This window comes from Hetaerina americana, unplaced genomic scaffold (assembly GCF_022747635.1).
Source record: "Hetaerina americana unplaced genomic scaffold, ioHetAmer1.1.p SCAF_2, whole genome shotgun sequence".
In the NCBI taxonomy this organism is placed as follows: Eukaryota; Metazoa; Arthropoda; class Insecta; order Odonata; family Calopterygidae; genus Hetaerina; species Hetaerina americana.
Genome location: NW_027286763.1, coordinates 89,238,298 through 89,263,650, shown reverse-complemented (window position 1 = coordinate 89,263,650; position 25,353 = coordinate 89,238,298). Strand labels below are relative to the sequence as shown.

The 25,353-nt window shown below is 38.1% G+C and overlaps 1 protein-coding gene across 1 annotated transcript in view; it reads left to right on the top strand.

Moving 5' to 3' along the window:
- The window catches only part of LOC139688175 (opioid-binding protein/cell adhesion molecule homolog), a 402,452-nt gene that overhangs the window by 67,132 nt on the left and 309,967 nt on the right, over positions 1-25,353 (top strand). Inside the window, exon 3 of the mRNA XM_071585601.1 lies at positions 21,617-21,817. Coding sequence (XP_071441702.1) covers positions 21,617-21,817 — 201 coding nt within the window. The remainder of the gene's footprint in view (positions 1-21,616; positions 21,818-25,353) is intronic.

Sequence of the window (25,353 nt, the reverse complement as noted above, 5' to 3'; positions counted from 1 at the left end):
TCGCCTCCTCCTCCGATCCTACCTCCGCGCGCTCCCGCCGCCTCCCTCGCGAAAGAAGCACTTCTTTTCCATCCCGCCTCCTCCCACCTCAGCCCCGTACTAGGAAGGCATAAATCAGTCACGGGCCGCATGGCTCCGAGGAGGGCAACGAATCGCGAATGTAGATGAGGTCCTGAGCCCTGTGCACGACTACTAAATCACGCCAGTGCTTACAAGTACCCCCGGACCCCCTTCTTCCTTCCCCACGCCCCTCCAGTCCCTCTTTCTCTCTCTTTCGTTTCTCTCCCCTCCTCGCACTCAACTTCCCCTTTTCTCCCCTCCACCTCCATCTTGATTCCCCTTCCCTCCCCCTGCCTTTGAATTTCCTTTCTTTTTGTACCCCCTACTGACCCTCCGTGGATCTTTCTCTACCAGCACACCCTTCGCCCCTTTCGTTACCATCCTGTCTTCGCTCAACCTCTTCTCGTTTCCAGTTGCTTCGTCCCAAAATAAATTTTGTCGAGCAAATTCTACCGCAGCTTCTCGCTGGCCTCATTTTATTGCTGCCCGGTGGAACGGTAAAGCATATACCTGTTAAAAGTTTTTTATGTCATAAATGTTTTGTGACGTCAGTTCTAATAAGGACCGCTCCTTCATTCTCTTCTGAATACCAAATAACGACTCATTTTACTTAGAATTACTGCACCGTCAGTTGTTGTCTTACGTATCTTTCTAGCTTTTTTCTGTAGCATCCGTTTCATTACCTTTCTCTGTATGTATCCATTAACGAATTTCTAGTATGTTATTGTAAATTGTTTTTTCAACTGTGGTGTTTTAAAATACTCATTTGTTGTAACCGTTTTGAAATATAACCATTTTACTGAATGCAATTTTTCCAGCTCTACTGACCAAGTTACAAAAATATCTCTTTTGGGCCAAACACTGGCGTACGTTTTAACGTTTTTTCGTATGTAACATTTATTTTACTGCAAAAATAGATTTCACTCAACTATTAATATCAAAAATAGCTGTTTACGTGATTTAAATATATTTTGGTTGTTTTCGTCACAAGGAGAAAATTCTTTCTCATTGTGGCGAAAAATCTCTCGGTAACATTCCTATGAGGAAATTGTGAAATAGGTAAATGCTAGCCTGTAATATAAGTTGATAGGCTAGAATTTGTTAGTAACAAATCTCTTCTCTACCAGTATTTTAATGATGGGGTTTGATCATACGTCACTGGCATTAACTTTGTCAGATTTGGCGCTTAGAGAAGTTGAGTTTATTTATTTACGATTTCAACAACGCAAATCGTAATTATTCCAAACTTTGTTCTCTTTGTAACTGAGTTTATCGTTAAACAGTCTCTTAACATAATTAGAAACTTTCCGTTGAAGCGAGTTAAGGATAACTTCATAACTGTATGAAGTTTCCCGGCATTAATTTTGGCGAGGTGCAATGCTGACGGGGCAAAAAAACTTAAGCATTATCCTCGTACCAGAAGTATCTTCACGACATGTGGGCAGTCCAATGAATGTTTGCTGCAGCTAAACCGCAAGAACTGCTCTCAGACGAGAAATTAATCGTTGCAAAAACCTGATGTATTAATTCATAGCTGCGGTATGCTTGGCATATCAGGTGGTTAGAATTACGAATTCCTTTAAATTAAGCTATAATTTTTGAGAATCCAGATCTCCAGAAAAGCCCATTTGTAATTGCAGTGTATATTTGACATAGGGTAGCTGCTCATAGTTATGTAAATTTAAAATAAAAACAGTCAGATTGAACTCTCGAAATATTATAAGTTTCATGGCTGTCGTATGAAAATAATATTTGTTTTAAATTCTTGAATTAATAATTACTGATATACACTCGTAGTGTATTCAGTTATGTGATTTTTAGGCAACTTATAGATAGTAATTTTTCTAAGAATTATTGGTTTTATATGCCGGAGTGTAAATTGTAAATGTATCCTATTACAGAATGACAAGTATTATAACTCATTTATTTGGCCGTATTATCGTATATGAAAATCAAAATATCATCGATCAAAATCTCTGCTTAAGACAATGTATTTGTTCAAATAAATTCCCCCATGAGCTGATTCTGGAATTTTGAGATGCCATTTCTTTGTCTTTAAATCTGACAATAAATTTCTTAATTATTTGTATCAATTTTATTTTTATTAATTAGTTTATGGTTGATTACTGCGTCTTTATTACGCCCTAACTTCCAGTTTCTCTATTTATCTTTGAATATTTACATTAGTTTGAGCAAATTACGTTTGTAGTGGGATAATGATTTCTGAGAGGATTCAAATTCCTGGTTGACAAAGACTCGGGTCGAATTATTATAGTTAAACACAAATAAGGATTTCCGTGGCTGGAACAAAATTTACATTGTCATAATATTTCAGAAAAATACTCCCTCCGTGAAAGCTCACATGTACTTAACCAGTTAGTTGACGCAGAAATTTTTCAATTAAAATGATCAAAAAACAGTAAATAAATAACTCTCAACATGTAATAATAAAGAATTTCCCACGAAGTAGTAAATGCATTTTCCCGATTCTCTGCTCATTAATTATTATGAAAGGAAACCTAGGCATGAAAGCCTGAATGAGCAATAAATCTCCGTGTAAGCAAACTTCTTCAGCAATAGATGAAATAATTGAAATGCCTCCAAATCATTAATTACCCAGACGTCCAACTTTACCACGGAAGCATTATTACGAATTATATGGTAAATATAGAATGGTCATATATGAAAATCAATTCTTTCCGCGACTACCGCCAGTCTGTCAATTTTTTCGCAAAATCCCACCAAACTTTTGACTCTTTCCTCCGCACTGATTTTATTACGTGACTCTTTTCAAAATGCGTTTGAAAGCGTATAATTCTAATGAATTCTGATGAAATACAAAAGCCTCATGCTCCTGTTAGAAACAAGGAGAATCGGCCCATAAGTTCGCTTTGGCCTCTTCTCCGTTCTTCGAGTGGAATATAACCAGTATAAAAACGAATTGGAGTCAATGGCATTTGAAATTTTATTTATTCCACCCTTCTGCGAAATCGATAGACTTGATGAAAATCCTTGGGCCTTTCCCATTGTTACGTTTCGCTCGAGCGAGGAATATGGTGACTACCCTTCATTTTCCCTTACGTACACTGGACCGGCATTTGAATCAATTTATCTGTCAAAAAGCCACTCCTTGGCATTTTATACGAATTCATCTGGACAGCAATTTCAGTGGTAGGATTTTAAATAAATTTTGACGATGCTGGTCGAAGCTAAGAGAAAAATGATGACCTTGGGCGCCCACCCGCGCAACGTTTATTTTAATATTAACATAGTGACATCATTAACATTTAAAACATCGATAGTGTCCCATGTAAGAAAATAATTTTCATTAAATCATCATCACCAGAAATATTTCAGCACCATAATGCTAATTTAATGCATCAATTAATTTTGGTTTTTCATATGTTCAACCAAGAAATTGGAGAAGTAAAAACTAAGTATCAAATCATAAAAGCTGTAAATTTTTGTCATATATTATGAAATTAGCAACAATTTCCGGTTAAATTACAAATTATTATTGGTTTCGTGACTATTGTATCAACTATCATAACCATGTTTATTCTACTAGACAAAAAGCTATTTCGCTTCCGCTTCAGGGAAATATCCAATTTTACAATCAACATAATATTCTCACTTACAGAGTGAAACGTAACCAACTTTCTGGCCTTTTCACGCAGCGTTTTGTTAATCGCTCAATGTCTTTTGATGAAAGTATTTTGGAAAAAACTTTATCGCTTTGTTGGCCAGAAACTCCCTATCTTTCCCGCTATGATAAAATTGACTCATTTTATTCTTTATTTCAATTGTTTTCAGCACGCAAGCGCTCACTATCGCGTACAAATTTACGTAAGATGCTCATTTTGAAGGGCTGCCTCTGTTCAGTTTTTCCTTTACAGTAGGGAATATTTTGGAATTATCAGTGTTATACTACTAGCCATTGATGCACAATTAATATATTTTAATTATATGATCATCTTAAAATTGCAGTTTCAATAGCAAATTGGCTGTTGACGCTTTATTTTTTCGTTTAATTTGCTGTTTGTGCCTTTTCCATTTCAGTGTAAGACGGTTTTTTTATTCGTCTGCATGGGTTTTCATCCCAAAATAGTGTTGATTAAGTTTCCCTATTTTTTCTATTTCGATTACTTATAGAAGATGAATAACTGACCGCCGGTAATGATAAGGCGGTCAAATTTAGAAAAATTGAGAAAAATCTGACGTAAAAGCAGTGATGAAGTATCTATAGTGATTAAAGATACGTCCACCTGATCTGAACCGCAGAGACTGCCAACGCTTTCCACTCGCCAGCGTCAACACATTTCATCGCTGTTTGGGCGGAGGTCAAGGTAAAGCGGTACCGCTACCAAAAATGAGTTCGCATGGAACGATATTGCGGTTGTTAATGAGTTTAATTCAGAGAAGTCCGATGCCTTGTGTAACTTGGACAGCGGCCTATTATTACGCCATAGATCATGATGTGAAATAAAAATTCTCTCCGACCTCGCAAAACGTGGCAAGAGCTTTCAGCAACGGTATCATCGCGCCCGGGTGTGCTCACCGATGTGTACGCGTGTGATACCCTTCTTTCCGTATGTGTGTGCGTGCTCGAGAGTGTGTACATATCGCATACGCACTTTCTCCCACCGCGTAATTACCCAACACGAGCATGGCGCCCGCGTTTTCCTCCACCCTCCGTTTCTTTGCTATTTTCCGCTCCGTCCCTCGCCCGCCGCCCTTCGCACATTATCTCCGCTCAGTTGTGCCTCTCGCATCTCTCTCTAAACCCTTCCGCTTTTCCTCTCTCCCATTCAGTTTTCCCCACCGCTTTCCTCCCTTCCGTCTCTCTGGGCTTCCCGACCCGCGGTGCACTCCGCAAAAGCCCTCTCTTCCACCAGGAAGCGGCGGCCGTCATCGAATGCTTCACTCGCTTCAACCAATGAATATTCATCATGGATTCCAGGAGAAGAATTGCGTCTACTTTGTTTCCAGACAAAAAAAGTTCCCTTTATCGCCAGCACACTTAAATTACAATGATAGTGATGTGGTATGCATCGTGCCGTAGTTTTTTGTAAACATAGATTTACTCGTGAAGTGCCAAGTTTATGGTAATGGTAGCCCACTAACTATTATTAGGTTCTTGTAATTAATTATCTCAGTCGGGAAATATTCACCCCCCTGGGGGTGGAAATCTCTTAATTTGTTGTAAGATGCTAACATTTTTTTGGACAATGCTATAAGACTCAAGCTGTAGAGAAAATAATTTCTTAAGACCCAAAGGGTACCAACTCCAACGACTTCAGGTACAGTTGGCTCCTTGTGTCAATGACGGTCTCTCCAGCAGGGAACATTTTAAACATTGTTAAAATTCGGAAAAGGTAGCGTCGGAAACGTAGCAAAAATTTATCTCGCCTACCTACTAACGTTATATTAACCATTAAAAAAACCATTACTCTAGGTAGCTAATCTTTCGATTTCTTAGTGTAAATCTAACCACCCCAAGCGAGAATGATGGGAGGTACGATATATCAACCTTTGTCTGAATTAAATCTTCAGCATTGAAATTTTGCGGTCTGAGAAGGCATATAGTATGTCATTTGTAAAAGAATTTTCTTCAATTTTATTTTATTTTCATTGGGCGGAAATTGTTTTGCCTTTTACGAAAATCAATGTTTCTTGCAGAGATAATTATCGAATATTTTAATTCCACGAAAGAAAATGTTAAAATACATTGCATATGCTTTAAAGTTAAAATATTTACAAAATTACCATAGTAATAGTTGGCGTAATGTTTTAGAATGCATTATTATTAAGAACACATTTCTGTATATTTTAGACCTTCATACTTCATATTAAAATAATGTCAAAAGGAAACTCCATTGTGAGATTCTTCTGGTCAAAAAAATCAAACAAAAACGCCACGTAACATTTTCTGCATCGATTTTCCCTGGGATAATATTTTCCTCATGATGAGCACGTGTGATAATGCATTTCCTTTTTCCGCCCAGTATTTGTTTCATTTGGCTGAGCTGTCATTCCCTTGAAACTTTGATCTTTAGTTGTTATTGTTATACGCTGAGAATTTCTCTACCGCCTCGAAAACTCCACGCCTAATGTGAAACACTTTGCTAATGATAATTGTATGCTCTCATCCCTATTGATATTATTATCACTGGATCTTCGACGGGAAATTATTCTTCAGGCCATTAAATCAGAATAGGGAAACAGTCCAGAGATACAACTGTTTCTTTCCGCCGCTGATGCCCATTAATGAGAATATCGTGCTTCTTTTTGCCTAATTCTTTTCTGTTGGGCGATTGCTGGAGGTATGAGCCGGAGGATCTCAAGCTCGTTCTTCTCTTTCCTCCCTCTTTTAATTCCATCCGCTGTGTCTTCACTTGCGCTCTTTCCCATCCGAATTTATTTGTTCTCTCCTTTGCCTACCCTACCTGCTCGTCTCACTCTCTCCCTCTCTCGTTCCTTCCCCGCATCCAGAGCCTTTTCTCTTCAACCTCAAACCGCAACCTTCCCTTAAAACTCTATCCTCAGTTTCTCCACGCTTCGCAGAGCAGTATCTACCTGCTGGCAGGTGTCACACCTTTCCCCTTCTACGCTCCTCCTTACCCATTCCAGTTGGAAGCTGTAATTAGTGCCTACTCCCTTATTTTCTCCTGATTCTTTCGACGCTCTCCTCGACTGCCATTTCTTTTCCTTTCAAATCCCCTAAGATGTGCGCCGCCCCTCAGAGCCATATATCTCATTAAGGAGACTAGGCAATGCTGGGTTGGCTAACTTTTAGTTCATAATCTCTTTCGTTTAATTATTGGCCTTGTGATAGCGGCCCATGTGAGCATTATCGAAAGAACTATGCTTTGCTTTAGTTAACATTTTAATCAGAAGCTTTTCTCCTCCATACTTTTTTCTGTAAAATGGTCGTTAGAGGTATCCTCTCTTTTCATCCCCCCTTACTGTTTCACCCATCCCTCCAGACCGTCGTCGGTCATTACTTCAATGGGAAGAGCCACTGTTGTCCATCAACGGTTGGTCCCCTTTGTCCACGTCTTCATCCATCTTAAATAATGTCATCCTTTCACATCCTGTTGCACGTGATTCTCGTTATATTATGAGAAACAGACAGCTTTGCTAATGAGCATCTATTAGAGAAATGTTTTGTACTCATAACTCTTCTGTTTAACCGGAAGTGTTCACAAGTTTTATCAAATCCATTAAAATACATTGACAAGTACCCTTCATGCATTCTATGAATGATAACCAAAAATTCACAGTTTAATTTTGGTATCGTTACAGCTATTATTACTTCAATTTTTACTACAGGCAAAGAAAGCTTCAAGATTTACTCTGATATTTAATCGGCGAAGGACGATATCCCTCGCAATTTTTTTCCCAGTAGTGCTTTTTTAACGCCAGGGATATTGAGCTACGCCAATTTCGGTGTCTTCAGATTGAAATTTTAAAAAATACTTCTACGTCGTCGCGGGAAAATTTGCGCAAGAATAGACTTGAGGGTTGAGAGGGCGAGGGGCAAAGGAGGCGACTTAAAGGGCTGGAAATTCGAGCCTCCTTTCCCCATTCACTCTTCCTCGAAATTTCTCTTCCAAGGGAGTAAATGAATTTAGCCGACTCTCGGAACGTCTCTAAACAGTGTGAAACGATTTTTCTTCCTTCTTTAGCACGCAGCAGAGTTGTTTCCCCTCACTCCAGCCACCTCGGCAGTGTAACGCTTTCTCTCTATTTTCTTCCCCCGCCTTTCCCCACCCGTCCCAAATCCTTCTTCTCTTCATTTCTCACCTCCCTTCCTTCCTCAGTCATTGTTCCTTCATTCATTTTCTCATCCTTTCTCTTTCGATCTTTTCCTTCCCTTCTCTCCTCTCCAGCGGTCGAACACTTACATCACGCCCCGTCATTCCCACTTCAATTCTTTCCTTAATGACCGCTTCTTAGTTTTCTCTCCGTTGGAAGCAGAGCCCTGCGGATGTATATTTTTTTAAACTTGCTATGTATCGTACTTTTTATTTTTACAACCTTATCCTTTGTTTATCAGAGTTTTGAAAAAATAATAAATATGTTGGACATGGGACGAAAATTTATCTCAGTGTTGAAAACTTTATCTTGCCACATTTAATACATTTTATCAGTTGACACGAACACATTATTTGTTCAATGCAATATGCCTGTTAATACAGGAGTATAAGGGATATTGTTACCTAAATTCATCTTGTATAATATTAATTCGCAAAATAAATAGTGTCATTTAAACTATGGATAAATTTTTTTGTGATTCCCAAAAATAGGTTTTCTTTTTGCGAAGTGATACTGAAAATTTTGCTACATTAAATCGTATGATTATTTAATTGCTTCTTTTGACGGACTTGGAAAATGTACTCCCTCTTACTAACTGCAAAAGCGAGCATTATTAGTTATGGTCCCCATTAACGATAGATATCATGCTTGCCTTTCTCTTTTTTATTCATCATTTTTAGATTATTAGTCCTAATTAGTCAGCAGAAACCACCTTTTAAAAATGGTGGTTTCTGCTGCATTAAGTTATTATTACAATAAATTAAGGTACAAACATTGAAATTTGTCATTTACGGAAATGATGGGTTGTTAAAACTTAAATTGTAAATTATCATTTCCCCCTGGGGCACCCTTTGAGACAATAAAACCAAATTAAAGGATTTGATTCCGCCTCGTGAAAGATGCTTATATTTGCTTTTGTTTTACTGCTTTATGCGGTGGGATTTTTTAGAAATTCTCATTAATAAAATTTGCTTTTTCGGCAGTTCAGTTTGTTTCGAAGGATACCAAAATAAAACTACTTGACATACAAATTTAAGAATATTTTCGAAAACTCCGAAAAGTACAACACGCTATCTCCGTTGGAAAGCATCCTTACTTAAGAAATGAATTGGGTAATTGCTTAAGGATCAATATGTTATGGATTTAATTCAAAGGTATCGAAAATAATACTTAAGTTTTAATATGGAAATTGTTACATAACAGTGGTAATCAAGAAAAGGAGTAATTTTTAAGTATCTGTATATTTTTAAGAAGATTATCTTGGAGCATCATGTTGAGTAAATATGATGTCGGTCATAATAGTTACAAACTATAAAATACAATGCTATGACTTCAAGTAGGTAATTTTGTTTGAAATTAAAGTTCCTTGTGAATTCATCTAGGTTCCTTTGCATGTTCATTGAGAAATTAGAATTAAGTTCTAGACGCTCAAAAGAAATCAAAAAATTTTTATCTGAAATAATAAGTATTGTACTTGGAATCATTGGCATACTTGATTTTTACCACATATTTCTGAATGGAATGAGTGTTTATCTATTTAGTAATCATGTATGCATAATGTCACTTTGTCATGAACGTAGGGTTTTTTTTACAAAATATTAGAGTACAAAGTTGAAGTTCCTGGAGAAATGAAGGTTTTAGTGGCGTAATTTGACACATTTTCAAGGAAATCACTCTTTCTGAATTTTTGTATTTAGAAAATCGGCGGAGGCCCCTTGCATTGCAATCCACAAATTTCCTCACAGTATCATCCGTTGGCCTAGTCAAAATGGATTGATAGAGGCTAATTGAAGGGGTGCAATCTAAACCCTGCTAACATTCGTCTGCCATTCCCCCTAACTGTAGCTTTGTGAGGAAACTGGCTGTAGCCTCATGGGAGCAAGTCCTTCCGCAGAGAAGGGAACCGAGATGAGGTCGTCGTGGGTGATCCCATCCCGTCCCTTCCCCGCAGTTCTTTCTACCCCTCCCTCAGGCGTCTACCTTGGAGAAGGTATGGGATGAGGATGGAGATAAGAAGGGGATTTTCCGTGGCAGCACTAGCATCTGCCCTTCCTCCCTCCCTCTCTCCTCCCCCTCTCCTTCCCATCCACCCAAAACCGCGAACCCAACCCCATAGTCCGGCCCCCCGTCGTCTCCGAGCCCACGCCTCGAGACCGCCGCCATCACATCCAAGCCGCTTGAGAAACCAATCAGCTGTCCTGCAGGCCGCCGACCAACTATCAAGGGGTTTAGAAGGAGTTCCACCTCTCCCTCCAACCCCTTTTCCTCTCCCACGCTATGACCAGCGCTATTACGTCTCAACCTCTCGCTCCAATACCCTCGCGAATAATTAACTGCACATCATGTTGGGTCGGGATGAAACCGACGTGGAGATAATCCGCTGTTTCTTTGCTTCCGAATTTTCCTGCCCCGATCACCCGTTCTTCCGATTCCTCCCAATTCTCCCCTACCTCCCCTACCATCTTTCGAGTGCGTCGCCGTAAAAATCTTTATCCTGCCGTCGAAAACTTTGAGTTGACTAAGTGTCGCGTCAACCCCATACATGTGCCATAACTGTGTCCTTAAGTCGCATCCTTAATTAGGACCATTTTGTGGTAGCAAAAATGGAAGAAAGGTGTGAGATTTGGTGTAATATTTAACAGCATTAAGTGAATTGATGAAAAGTTAGCCGGGGAAGTGGAGCATAATGACGGAAATTTTAAGCAAAACATATATGAAATAGAAATTAGGGTGTGGGCAGAGTCAATTGAAATTTCCAATGAATGAATAATGATTCTGCATTACTACTGCACTACTAATTTTCTGCATGGATGGAAAAGTGGTCCCTATCCTTTGGTTGTAATAAATAAGTAATTTAAGGCACATACTTCAAATATCTATTAATTTTTTTAGGTTTTGTTGCTTGAATGTTCGACTTTTAAATTTTTATTACAATTGTCCCGAATTGGTTTCTGAAACTTTATTTTTATTTGTCCATCCTTAAAAATGATAACAGCAACTTTATTTGCCATTTTCTTTCACCCGCTATGTAAAAGAAACATCCCTACGATTATTAGTATTATTTTTATCTTTTTCTTTAGTAATATCTCTAAATAAATTTAAATTAAATAAAATAATTTAGTAAATAGCTCTATTCAAAAACCATTATATCTAACCGTGATTCATATACTTGTCTAGCTTCACAATTTTGAACTTTTTGTGGCGTTTAATTTAATGTAACTTAAAATTTATAATGGGGTGAATTAAAGTGATTGAATTTACCTGCTATGAGCTCGTTTTATCAGCCGACTGAAAGAAGTGCTCGTTTGCGAGCGTTTGCATTTTTTTCTTGAAAATGTAAACAACAATGTTATCTTTCCACATGAATTAAATTACCCTATTTTGAAATGAAATAGAGATAAATGCTGGCTGATCCCTAAAGACCAATCCAATGTTTGTCTAAGTGAATCTCACAATCCCATTTTAAATTTGAGAATTTCTTTGACCATACAAACTCACTATTGAAATATAAAATCGAAATCATTCCAGTGTAGATTTAGAAAATTCTGACGACAAATAATGAGAGCCATATGATATGAATTTTCCATGTGATATATATTTATTATGTTGATCAATTTATTTTTCCAAGTGTACGGAGAATACCGTCGAAAGTTAATTTTTGCTTAACTAAAATGGATTCTTGATTTAACATCCTATTTTATCACTCGTAAAACTTTTTAGGACTAGTAAAATTGATTAATTTTCTCTGATATGCTATTTAACTTAGTAAATATTCTCACATTTATTAAAATAAGGAAATTACGCTGTAATGGTCGTTTTAGTTTAATTGGTCAAATTTGAAGATAAGGAAATGGATTTATCTGGATTTCGAAGATTGAAATGATTCTGAAATGGGAACATGGAAAATAAATAGATAATATGAAAACTCAACTCTTAAGAACACCTAGAATTTTTTCAAATGATTAGTGACGCTAAGGTAAGAATTATCAATAATGATTTTTATCCTCCGTATTTTCCATTCTTGAAGATGTAGCGATAAAGATGGGCTTAACCTTTACTCGCCTCCATTTCACCATCTCTTTTGTAAATGAGACTGGCGAACAGCGTATTTGACGCCTGATAATGATACGCAAGTCATGAAACCTGAGTCGTATGGAATTATAAACGTGGCTTCAAATCTTAATAAGAAATATTTATTATTATTTTCTGAACGTCTAAACTATTATTTATTGTTATTAACACATTCTTTGTTTTTTCTAAGTTGGGACATGGGATATTAATATATGAGGAATGCATTATTATAGAATTCATTCATTGCCAATTGTTTATTCTGTGAGATGGTATACATTGCATGTAACGATAAATAATGGCAATATCCGCCGCGAAGCAAATTTAGATCTAAGATGTTTCAAAGCAGTGTCCCTAACCCTCGAAATAATGTTCCAGATTCTGCATTTACGGCAGGGAGTAGGTAGCTTTCCGCGGTAGTCTGCCCTCATCTGGCGCCAAGAATTTATTTCGGTTTTATAGCCGTGTCTTTATTTCCGAAACAACTACTTCCCAGTACAATAGTTAGATATAAGCGTTCTCTCCTGAAAAATTGTCTTCCGCGAGGAATAAATCAATTTCCATCAGAGAATTCAATCCCGGTTGCTTTTTTACATAAATTTCTCTTAAGTTTAATTCTTTTACTGTTATGAATACCCGCAATTCCTCTCTCTCTCTTTCGTTTGTAATCCTTGCATTCTTTTCAAATAACCACCTGCAAGTTTTTCCAAGAACGAGCTACTTTACCTATAATGTTTTTGTACACTTTTTTTACTTTCCTTTTTTCATTTTTTCCCATTCTTTAAGGGACTGTTATTTTTATTATAATTACTTGACAATGCCATGTGACTACAATTGGACTAGTTGGTTCACAATTCGGTGAGAGAATATTTTATGAAAATAGCCTCCTCGAGAAAACATGTGACATTGAATTTTATATGTTATACGATTGAGTTTTTGATGTCATCTATTAGTTAAAGCTTCTCCGTAATTAAACGTACAAAATGTTCTGTATGTCTATTCATTATTATATGTAGTGTCCTGTTGGTGTGTTGTGATAGACATATGCACAGAATGCCAACACTTGATGTAAGTTAAATTATATATTCTCACTCTTGTGAATGCTATTTATGCGTATTTTTCTCAAATGACATTTTATTTCTAGTATTCCCTTATGTTTGACCGCGAGTGAATTAATTCTCCATCATAACATTCGCAATATGAGTCTTTCATAAGTGTTAAATCCATAGAATTACACTGATTTCGTGTCTCAGCCATTTTCTCCGCGAAACTCGGGAGTTAGCAGGAGAGAGTGCTATGATTTATAATTCCATCATCTCTGGTCGGTGAAATAATGTTTTGGGTTACTCCGCTTCGCCAAATGTCTACTAAGTGGGCAGTTGTCCGTGCCACGGCCGCCCTATCCTTTATGATTGCCCCTCATTCCCTTCTCCTACTTCATCCTCCATTTCTCACTCCATCCCAACTTAAATTCCTTACACCGCCTTTCCTCCGACCAACGTTGTTATCCTTTGGCTTTGCTTTACTGCTTTTGCCTCTTTAGATGCTTCGGGGCGGTGGCAGAGTTTCGCCGAACGTCAAGACCCGCAATATATCACCACACTCCATCCAAAGGCTCATTTCCCCTCCTCCCATCCGAATCCCCCCACCACACCCCGCAACCTACTCGCGCACCACCCAAACACCCCTCCTACTCTCCCTTTTCCAAATTCGTCCCCACCTCCGTCCCTCCCATACTTTCTCGTAGTCGTCGCCGCTCCTCCCACCACTCCCTTTCACTCCTGTTCCTAAGAGGGCGGTGGCTCAGCGTGGCGCCCGCAAGTTTCAACCCCCTACTTATACTCCCGCCTACCACTCTGCCCCTCTTTACCATAGAAACACATCCCGCAGAAATTCAATGAAATGGGATTGTTCTCCGTGCAATTAAACCCGCGAATCAAAAAGAAGAAGCGGGGAAGTATCTCGGCTAAGCCGTAATTAGGAGTTTGGGGCTGCACCACGCTGATTGTGCCGGAATTAATTGGAATGCTATCTCCTCGAAATCGAAGCCTCGACGATGAGCATAGCGTAGCGCCAGCTCTGTGCGGGGTGTGCATCTTTTCTATGCGCTTCTTTTTTTTTAATTTTCCTCAGTTGCACCCCTTGCAGATGAACTCGAGGAGTAAATGAGTCGACAGGCGCGATTTCGTCTACATATATATATATATATATATATATATATATATATATATATATATATATATATATATATATATGGAGTACAAAAGGAGTTACTACGGGATTCCACAATCCCCCTTCACGTTGTTAAAAATGATTTACGTCTAGTTCGAAACTTTAACTGGGAAGTTAGAAAATAAGGAGAGATAGTTTGCTGACTAATAAAATTCATGGATTTAATTTTGTAGAGGCAACTGTTAGATAATTAATACCCTTCAAGATACCAATTAATAAGATATGTACGCCATTTATTAGCCGATTAACCACATTTTATTGCTTAAATATTAAAATATTAGCGATACGATACCCTTCAATAAGTATTTACATGCGTTTTAATTGCTTGATTAATAATATTTTCATTTAAGCTATTATTTGTATAATACTCCATCGAGAACCACAGGCGCGAGTTTCTACTTGATATGTAAATGCCATTAATTGATATAAAACAAAATTCCTTTTAAAAATCTCAATTGTAAAAGTAAGTGCTTGCAATAGTGCCAAAAACATGATACTTCTTGTACTACATTGTATTTTCACTTTAATTCACTCAAATGGAGAAAAGACTTTTCCCGCCGTAATGGCACGAAAGCGTCCCACATTGATGTATTCGAGATACCGCTCCGCTCTTGCAGCGACGAGCAAAATACTAAAAGTTTTCGAGAGCGAGTCGCACACTTCCTTAAAAGCGTTTTGCTTATCGCAGTGCGCGCAACAACTCATCTTTTTCTTTTTCAATCTCATTTAGCATATCCGCCGCCGAAGGTTTTCCACCACCATCCCCCTCTCCTCCCTGTCACCCCCACCAGTCTCAAAGTGGGTCGTCGCCGTTGTGTGTGCGGAGCCGAAAGAACGCATCCCCCTTTCGCTCGCCTTTTTCTCATCTCCTCTCCTTACGCCCCCCTCCCCACGCCCTCCCGCCCATTTCCCCACCCTGGAGCCCATACCAGACCCTCCTCACCTTGCTACCATAGCCATTCCACTATTCTGACCCCCCCCTTTTATCCCCCTTCCCCGCGTCCCTCATCGTCTCCGACAGCGTTGTGATTCCCCCACGTACGTGACATCGCATGCAAAATTCCGAGTCCCGCTCAACGGCACTCCTCTATGCTCCGTTGAGCTTCCCCTGCTCCGTTTCAGCCTCCACAAGAAACTCTTCTTTCAACTCTTTCCGCTCGCTCCCACTCCTTCCCCCCTCCACCCTCCCTCATCCCTTTGGCCCATAACCGCACCCTCGTCGTTCCATCCCGTTCCCATCCTCGTATTTCCCTTACGACTCTATTCTCTCCATATACGATCCTCCTCCTTCCATGAAATCTTCCTTATTTCTTATTTCTCCTCCCCACGCCGCCCTCTCACCTCTCCTCCAATGCTCCACCCCCACCTAAATATCTGATTCTCCCGGGGCCGCGATACTGTTTTTATTTCAGTCCGGATTCTGGGCGGAGGGGAAGTTTTTTGGGAGGGGAATGGGAAAAAAGACGCACCAAGTTTTATATTTCTAGCATCCCGGGCCTCGCTCGATGTTCTGTCATTTTCGATTCAATTCCGAGTCCATTTTTTTCTCGTTTTACTCAGAAAGAATTCGAAGTGTAGTATAATTTCTGTAAACGATAAATTGAAGAAAAATGTAGTGGCGTCATCGCTCTCCCCGTCGGAGAAATGGAAATGTACCGTGTATTGGCGTTCGCTCGTGTATGAAATGTTTCATGTGTGATTCGCCAAGATTTGATGTCGAGATGCAGTCGCAGATGGCCTACACTGGCCGCAAAATTGGCACACATGTACATTATAGAGCACGATTTCACAGAGAGACTGGGATTCTATTTTAAAGGCTTTAATTTGTGACTTTCCTCATGAACAAGATATGTTTAAAAATGAATTCATAACTCCATTTCGCCGAAAATTATGTTCCATTGTATGACATATATAGATTAATTATTTTATGTAAGAATGCTTTCTATTAATTGCCACACGTTTTATCAGCTGAGTAATAACTTCATTATTTTTGTTTTTGGTATCGTATTGAAGATTTAAAGTAAAACTTTTGGATCGGCATAGATAAATGCCAATTTCGTTGTGCGTAAAAATTAGTAATCTAGTTTAGTAAATATAAACGTTTGGGGTTCGCAAAAACACGTTAAAACTTGATTCGCGCATTTAAATTTGGTGTGAAGGAAAAATGGTTAAGTCAATGTAATTTTATCTTCATAAAATTGTCTCTTGGAAACGAAAGGAAATCTTGGAAATGTTTTTGGATGTTTTCCAGCTCACTGAATGTTTTACGGATACATTCAAGTGCATGCCCAGTTGGATTAAGCACTCTATGGATTTCTATTTTTACATCCGAGGCACCGTAGTTAGCCTCAAATTCAGTGCACTCCAATAAACCGAGAGAGGCAATCAAAAGAATTATTGAGACTTTTTTCTTACTGACTTTTGAAAAATTAGGAATTACTAAATGTAAATTATTTTATATCTTCATTTTAAAAGAATGAAAATTTCGATAAATGAAAAATTGAGAGAGATTGACTTGTGTTTTTATGATAAACTATTGATAAATGTATTTGTTTGAAAAGAGAACATTTTTACAAAATGTATTTATATGTATAGACATTTTTGTGTACGAGATCGTATATTTATGAAGCCTTCAATTCCTCAGCAATAACTTTGAATGCTACCAACCTTGTCCACTGTCTAAATACTGTTTGAAATATGTTTTTATGGCAATGCACATAAGTTTACCTCTCATTTATTTGTAACTCATCTGTTTATGTAATAAAATGGAAGTAAACTTAGGGAAGTTGAAACCTACTCGTATTTTATAAAAGTATTATTTTTTGGTAGTCATTTTCTCGTTTAATTCTACTTCACTTCGTGTTACAGAGATCATATAATGTATTGAGGAAATTTTACCCGGTTAAACGAGTGAACTCATATTTTCTCTTTTTTTTCCAAGTCAAATTCGTCGAGGTCACATAGTCTATTTTGTATTTTAATCACTTAGTCATGATGAGTCGTGCTCTGCACTGTGTGCTAAGTTCTCAACTCAAGCGTTGGAATCTCCCGTCCTTTATGTTTAGACATGTACTTTAGGTCCCTCTTCTCCCGGCTATTAGGTATTGAAGCTCGTCATTCCGAGATATTGATTAGAGGCGCATAACGTCCCATCTTTGACTAGTAGGCTTAATTGGCGCCAATGGATTGGCCGCCATTAGGATGGAACGGAGTCCCGATCCTGACTGGCCTCATTGGTTGATTCACCGTGTGTCCTTTGCCTCGGGACGATGAATTATTTATGTATACGGCTGAATATCATTTAAAGTTTACCTTCGTGACTAATTGATTCCGAGTGGTAGTGTCTGATTCATTTTATGCGAATTGAAATTGCAATATGCAAACCAATCAAAGTGCTAGAAGCAATATCCGCTGATACAGTTCACTAATAATTTTTAACTTTACGATTACGTTTCCATGTATATGATTGATTTTTTCAGGGATCTAAAGGGGGTGGGGGCCATGGTGGAACTTTGTCATTTAACTTTTAGTGGGGATTTAAGAATATATTGTTGACCTCGAAGTTTTAAGATAAAGGAGTTTGGACAAAAAATCGTATTTGTTGAAGCGGTTGAATGGTAATAATTATCATTCTCGTTGTGGCACTAGAGACCTTGGTAGGCCTTGGCTTCTTCAGTTGGCCTTCAGCCTTTCTTGTATGTTGTTACTCTCCGCTTTTATTTTATGCCCGATACCCGCAGATTTGAATTGACTTCATCTAACCATCTAATCTTTGTTGACCTCTAGCTATATTACGGCAAAATATTTCTATCAAAGTGTAATACAGGTATTTATCATGTATATATCCGGCATTTATCATGTATTACATTTGAAATCATTACCTCATCTATTAATGTGTTATATAGTATTGTTACGTTTTTGATTCGATGATACTGCTCGCACAATACTGATGGATACAATTTACATTCTTTTTAAAATGGATTTTTCATTTTTTTTTCAAAATGAAATGGCGAATAAAAATAATAAGTTTGCACATGTAATAGGATAGGGTCCGATTTCGTGATTGGATGGATTAATTTCATGGGAGTTTGGCACCTATGATTTCTATAACTAAACATTTACTCAATGAAATAGGACATAGAATGAATCTTTTTCGTCCACCTATTATTTCCAAACTTGAACAATGAAACCTGGTGGTGGAAAAAAATACTTGCTGCTCAGATGTTTCTTACATTAAGTTGTTCTAAAAGTTTCAAGCTTCAAAATCGAAATGGCTAGGCACGGAAATATAGTCTAATGGATGAATGGCTACAAGGAGGACAGCCATAGTCATCGGCTTCAAAAATCGGCAGCTGATGTTCCAAAACCGCTTCATTGTCCAGTTGGAGAGTTGGACATACCACAGCCCACTGCCAGAGTATGGCGTCGATGTATCCAACGTATTGCAGTTGGGACCTACCAAGGCGTCCCCGTTGGTTGAAGAGACCGACGTCCCATACAATCGGCATCCAGTCTATGTTATGTTGAAATATTTGTACAAACAAAAAAATAGGCAATGCTTTAATCCAGCGCACCCAGAAAATAAATCCGCTGACATTATGGATATCTTCTACCTGTAACCGTGACAACACCAGAAAGGAAGAATGTAGTCTGGCTAGTGTCGCCGGCGTGAGCCATAGCTCGCACTCGAGGGTATCAGTGGTCACTCCCAGATAGCTTAGCTGTTTCACTGGTATAAGAAAACTCTTGGAAACATTTAGCGTTGTACCCGAGTCAGAGGTTAAAAAGGTTACAGCGTCATTTACAAGACGATGATCCTATTCAGATAAGATCAAAAGCCAGTCATATAAATATGGTAGCAATTTTACATTTAAAAAATCGAAATGGCTAGGCACGGAAAGATTTCCATGACTACGGCTCCTGCCCAACGTTACATGATGAATTCCCATCGGGAGACAATAAAAACTATAATACTCTGAATTGGCATGAATGCCATAAAATTGTCTATGTTCTTTTATTGCTGGTAACTAAAAGAAGGTGTCACTCAAATCAAATTTGCAAGAATAGAAATGAGGAGAATTGGGAGTCAGGGCTTTCCCGGTATCCCACAATTGAAAAACCTGTTTATGATAATAGGAAGTCCGATAAATCCGTAGAGATAAATGTTACGACCCTTGTAAAGGGTTTGAGGGAAAGTTATGATACATAATATACTTTTTCCACCAAACCTTAAATTTAGCCAGGTGATGTTAGCAGTAGAAGATTCGTTTTGTGGGGAGTGTAGACTTTCACTGTCGAATTATTATTAGAAATTATCTCACGTATGCATGAGTGGTCGGCTGGGCTAACCCAGTGGGAATTTGATAGAGTGATATTGATATTGCGGGTTGGGTAAGAGAGGAGATATCTGGGAGAGAGAGAGGGGGGAAACCCAAGCTTAACGATCACGTGCGCGAGCAGCCGGGGGAGGGTAACGATGACCCGACGACCAGGGCATGCACCAATGCCCAACTATCTCCGATCACCTCAGCATGCCAAAGACTCGCTTGCACATAGGGTGGCATATATCTTCTCTGCATATCACTAGTCAGGAACTGCCCCATAGGGCGTGGTTCTAAACCTTGATTCAAGTATTTTAGTACAGCTCTCCATAAAGGAATTACGTTTTTAGAGTCTCACTTTATCACATATTTATACTAATTTTTGTGCTTAACGCAGCCACCGTTGCACCAAAGAAACAGTTATCGGAACGCATATGAATTTCAGGAAACGTTACTTGAGAAAGAAAGAGAGAGAAAGGCCTTTCTTAATACGGCAAGAAGAATTTTTTGAAACGATTTAATTTCACCTTTCTACGTGTCGTTTCAATGGTATAATTTATCTTGGTCTTCGCCTAGGCAAATCTACGTGCGGAATGGATAAATATGCTAATTTCATAACCACATGAGCGTTAATTCTCTTTTTATACTAATTTCCAGCATGCGTGTCACCATTCATTTCTCAACCCTCTCCGATCCCTAATTTCCACCTCCTTGTCCACATTCCCATCCCCTTTCCGCACGCCCGATCACGCCGTTCAAGTACCCGTGACGTAATTAACTTCTACACAAGGGCGTTGCTATGAATTCTTAATATTCCCAGATCCCCTTTCTCCTCTACTCTCATTCACTCCCTCCCCCGCCCTCGATCCCTCCCCACGAATATTCCACCCACGAGATATTCATCAATTCCGCGAGCAGAGTACCGCTCAAAAAGTTCAAACCTGCCTACACCTCTTGTTTCCCTGTTCGTTCTTTCCATCTTTGCCTCGTCTGCCCGCTCCCTCTCATTCAAGCAGAGTGGAGAGATAATTAGCAGTCCTGTAAGATAGAGGAGAAGGTTCCTGCTCTCTTTATAACATCATCATTCATTCGCATCGCCGCAATTTTTCCGAACACTTTCCACTATATTTTTTTATTACCCACCGTATGTGCCATGCTAATATTTTCCCTTTATTTTCCATTTATTTCAATAAAAATCGACGTTAAATCTCCTATTTATTTATTTCACCTTCCTTTTTTTAGAATTTATTCATTTGCTTAGGTCGGTTTCCCTTTATATTTTTCTTCAACATTCTGATTCGGAATTTCTCATAGTGTGACAAATCCATCTGTTGCCACAATGTGGGCGCAAGCCATCTGGTTATTGATTTCGGTAAAGTTTTATCTATTTTTACAGGCGTCTCAAATTTTCAAAATTTGCATTCGTTCTACAATGGTGATGAAAATAGTGTTTCAAAGTTACTCGAAAATGAGAATTTGAATTTTATTCTCTGCAAGAGATTTTCGATCACTGGCACTATTGATACTTTTCAATTCTCAGAATATCGAATAAATATATCCAAATAAATTACTCGTTATTGTTTTCATTTTATTTTACCAATGTTTACATCGAAAATCCTTTACAATTTGGCTCCGTTTCTGTAGTGCTCTGAATCATAATTCCTGCGATATTTTGACAATATACTGCTAATTTTTCTAGGAGTCTTCCTCTTTTGTCTTTTGAAAATTCTGTGATTTGAAAGTTCTTATTTTTTTATTTTGAAACTTCTATCTAAAGCTACAATTTATGAAAATGCATACTTTTTAAGAAGACCCAATCGGGTTTTAACACTCTCCAGAATCAGTTTTTTGTATGCCTTCAGGGAGAAAGTTGGAGTCATTTTAAAATCTAAAAATGTTGATGGATCGTTGGCATCAAAATTTTGCAAGGTTTTCATATAAATATGACTTCCTTGATACTCACTCACCACACATATTTCATCAAACTTTTCTCAAAGTTTTAAAGATATCACTTGAAAAATATTTTTCAAATGTTTGTCATATTTGGAAGTAAAAGTTAATGATAGCATTAATGACCATTCCAACGTAGGCACTGATGACTTTCTTTACCATTTAAGGAAACTACAAGTTAGTGTGGAAGCGGGGTCCTGCCGTCCTGTCAGCTGGATCAGGCATAATCTCACCAGATGATCGCCTCCGATTGGTCAAAGGATTCGACTTGCAAATACACAACGTGGAACCACAGGACGCCGGCGACTACGTCTGCCAGATCGCGATGCGGATTCCTCGAGAAATTAGTCACACCCTGGAGATATTGGGTAAGTAGTACACTTTTTCCTGTTCTCTATCCTTGGTACAATCCTAAATGAGTAATCATCACGATTCGGAATCACGACTGTAGATTTTGCCAGTCCGCAGTTGTTTGGGGCATTTTTGAATGCTTTTGACCTCATAGAACTATACTGTAGACCAAACTAATTTGACAGTAGCGATTTTCCAATTTATAGTAGTTTTCAAATATAATTCAGGAATTGGGTTATATGTGCAAGCGTAGGTTCCTTTGTTAATTTCAGCCAATGTTGATAATAATTACGCAGATGGCCACCTTGTACTAGCTAATTGTAAATGATAGCGGTGAACCTATTTTTATGCCTAAACTATACGAGTACTCGTAACTCTTAATAACCAATTGTCATTACGATTACGGATTTTTTCAACAGTCGATCCTGGGACTGATTTTTGACAGCATTCTATTCATTTCACCATCAGGTCGTCATATATCTCGTTTTTGTGACTGACATTATCGCTCCCTATATGTCAACTGAGGCTTTCTCTGTTGCCTTTACCACTCCCTTTTTCAGCTGCCTTCATTGAGTGATTGTTTCTAGTAAAATGTTTGATAACTCTTTTTTTTCTTCCCAACGTTTCACTGCCCTATTTCTTCTTTTACTCTTCATAAAACTTTCTCTTCAACTAATGGCATCTCTCGCTTTGACCTTTATATTTCTCCAGTAGCTCCCATATTCTGTTACACTTTTTCTCTGCTCCTGCCATTGTGAATGACCTGCAAAATTTGGTCCGGTGTACATCTTAGTGAAGTGTATTTTATTTCAAGACAAATGTAGTATGCTGCGAGTAGATTTCTCCCAAAGTAGAGATCCTCCTTGGTACTTGCTATTTTCACATTCCTCCTTGCTTTCCCCAAGATTGGAGATCCAATGAGACTAATAGCAAAACCAAACCTTTCCTCAAGGTTGTAATTGTCCAATTTTATGTCATTTTTGTTCTTCGTAGTGCATATACCATCTTTGCCAATATCTTCAGATTGTACACGGTAATGGCTGGCATTCACCAAGTCAAAAAAACTTACTCTTCATGTTTTCTCATTTTTCTTCCGATTATAATGTACCCACAAATCACACTGTCATGAGTTTTTCTCTCAGGACTCCCACTCCGTCGGGTCTCGTTTGATTATATTTTACGTAAAATTATCAAATTGGATTAACGCTAAAGCTCAATAAGCTAGTGCCCTCGTATTATTAGTTTTGTAAATTTCACCATGAAAGACCTCCTAAAATTGCATTAAAATTTGAGTATTATAACTAAATTACTCTAGGAGTGAACTGGGGGTGTATTAATATAAATTGAATACAAACATGCAAATAAATAGCTTGTGTAATCAACAGATTTAAGACAGGTCATTATCACACTGGTCTAATGGAGTGCAAAAAATGGGCGCAATCGTATATCTCTTTCAGCGTTCTTTTATAATAAATTTGAGCGTTAGTTATATCAAAATTTTAGTGATAAAATCCAATCGCTTACCTGTCTGATTTAATCTATTACAAATAAAGTGTATAATAAACCCATCTCAATGATCAAAATAAAACTGAAAATATATGTGGTTTTTGTCGAATTTTTCATACCTGCATGTTTTTGGAGTAAATGCAGAGGCATGAATTCATGTTTTGTATTCTACTTTACTTGGTTTTTTTTATATTTTAAAAGCTAACCGCCTCAAATTAAAATTTTATAGGTAAACGTCAAAAGACCGCGACCTATCGTTACAGTATATTCGTATATCGTTCTGAAACCGTCTCCTTCCGACCATGATATCGGTCCGCCGTTATTATTACATCTCCGACTACCCAGCAGACAATGTCTGACCTCCATCTCATCACGAGCAGTGTCTCACAAGGCAGTATTCAATTTCTGCTCCTCCTTATCCATTCATTACACACATCCCCGATAAAGTGAGGTTGGATATGCCGCCCCATTTTTTGATGGATGGCACGCGTGCATTATCCTCATTCCGTCTCGTCCAACCTCCCAACAGCTCTTTCTCCATCGAAACCTTCCTCGATTCCCCTCACTCCCCCTTTCCAGCCCTTCACAATCCATCCTACAGCCACGCTCGGCCCAATTGCGTTCAAGACCGCGTACTATCCTCAACGAGGAAATGCACTACTCGGGGGGGGGGGGTAGCATACAAATTTACGGTCGAAAAGCCCTTCGGATACATGCCGATGCAACGGTCATCAATCTCTCGGTTGTCTCGGGGTATCCATGCTCATAAATTCAGCCCGTCCCTTGGTTTCGATGCATTTTTTACTTAAATACTAGTTGGTATCACTTTATCACGTTGCTCCTTCCTTATATGCCGTTTTGACGTTAAAATGTCGTAATTTTAGTATTTTCCTGGAAAATTTTTATTCAAGTGCATTATATTGTTTACCACAACCATTATTACGCGCTATGAGTTGGAATGTAAGTTTTTTTAAATATGTAATTGCTGGATATATAATATTTGTGTTAATAGTTTCACGGTAAAATGAATGCCATAACGCTTAACATCATCACCTCGTTTAGATTCATTCAAGTAATTATCCTCGAGGAAGGCCCATATTCAATGATGCATAGTGTGGCAAGAATTTGTAAGGAACATAACTCAGAAAATTTAACTTTTATTTTGATACTCAGTACTTTTTCTAAATAATTTATTAAATAAAATGAATACCTTCATTTGGTTCATTGTGACTCTAAAAAACTATTTTAAATCACATTGAAGTACTTTCACGAGTGACATTAAATCTATGGCTATGATGAGAGATTTTTAGAGCCTATTATGCGGTAATAGAGAATTTCAAAGCACTCTCGTTTCGAGTACATTGTAGTGAAGAACGTTTTTAAGCTGCTGAAATTCCTTGATAAATATTTTTATGGAGCGTAAACTATGGCCACAAGCAAAGTTAGCGCCACACTAAGGACCGAATTCTATTATGATTGACCATACTTTTTAAAAATGACATTCATGGAAGCTGGCTCCTGGCTGCAAGAGAATATAATTTAATTTGTTTGGTTAGCTTGTCACAAAATATTCTCATTAACTGGGAATTACAGTTTTTGCATTAATTTTTCTTAGTGGAAGTAATTTTATCATATTTTTTCACATATCGCGTTTCGATTTTGCACGCGATATTTAATTAACGAAGATAATTAATTCCTTGTAACGTCATTCTACTCGGCTGAATATGTGAATAATTACGTCGTTGACATCTTCCACCAATCTATGGTGGGTAACGAAACGAAAAACTTCCGCCGGTTAAAATATATTGACAACCGAGAGATAGCACGCCTATATTGCGTGATTATCATGACAGAAATATCATAGCAATCTTCTTGCGCTCCTTTTTATGTCTACATCGAATTTTTGGAAGAAAACTGTTTTTTTGGAAAAAAAGGTATGATGGGTGTTGAAATGGCTGGAACTTTTGTAAACAGGAGTCATAGGGGAAAGGAAAACGACAAATCCGAGGCCGTGGTGAGGTTCGGAGCTTTCACGTTTGTGGTCTCT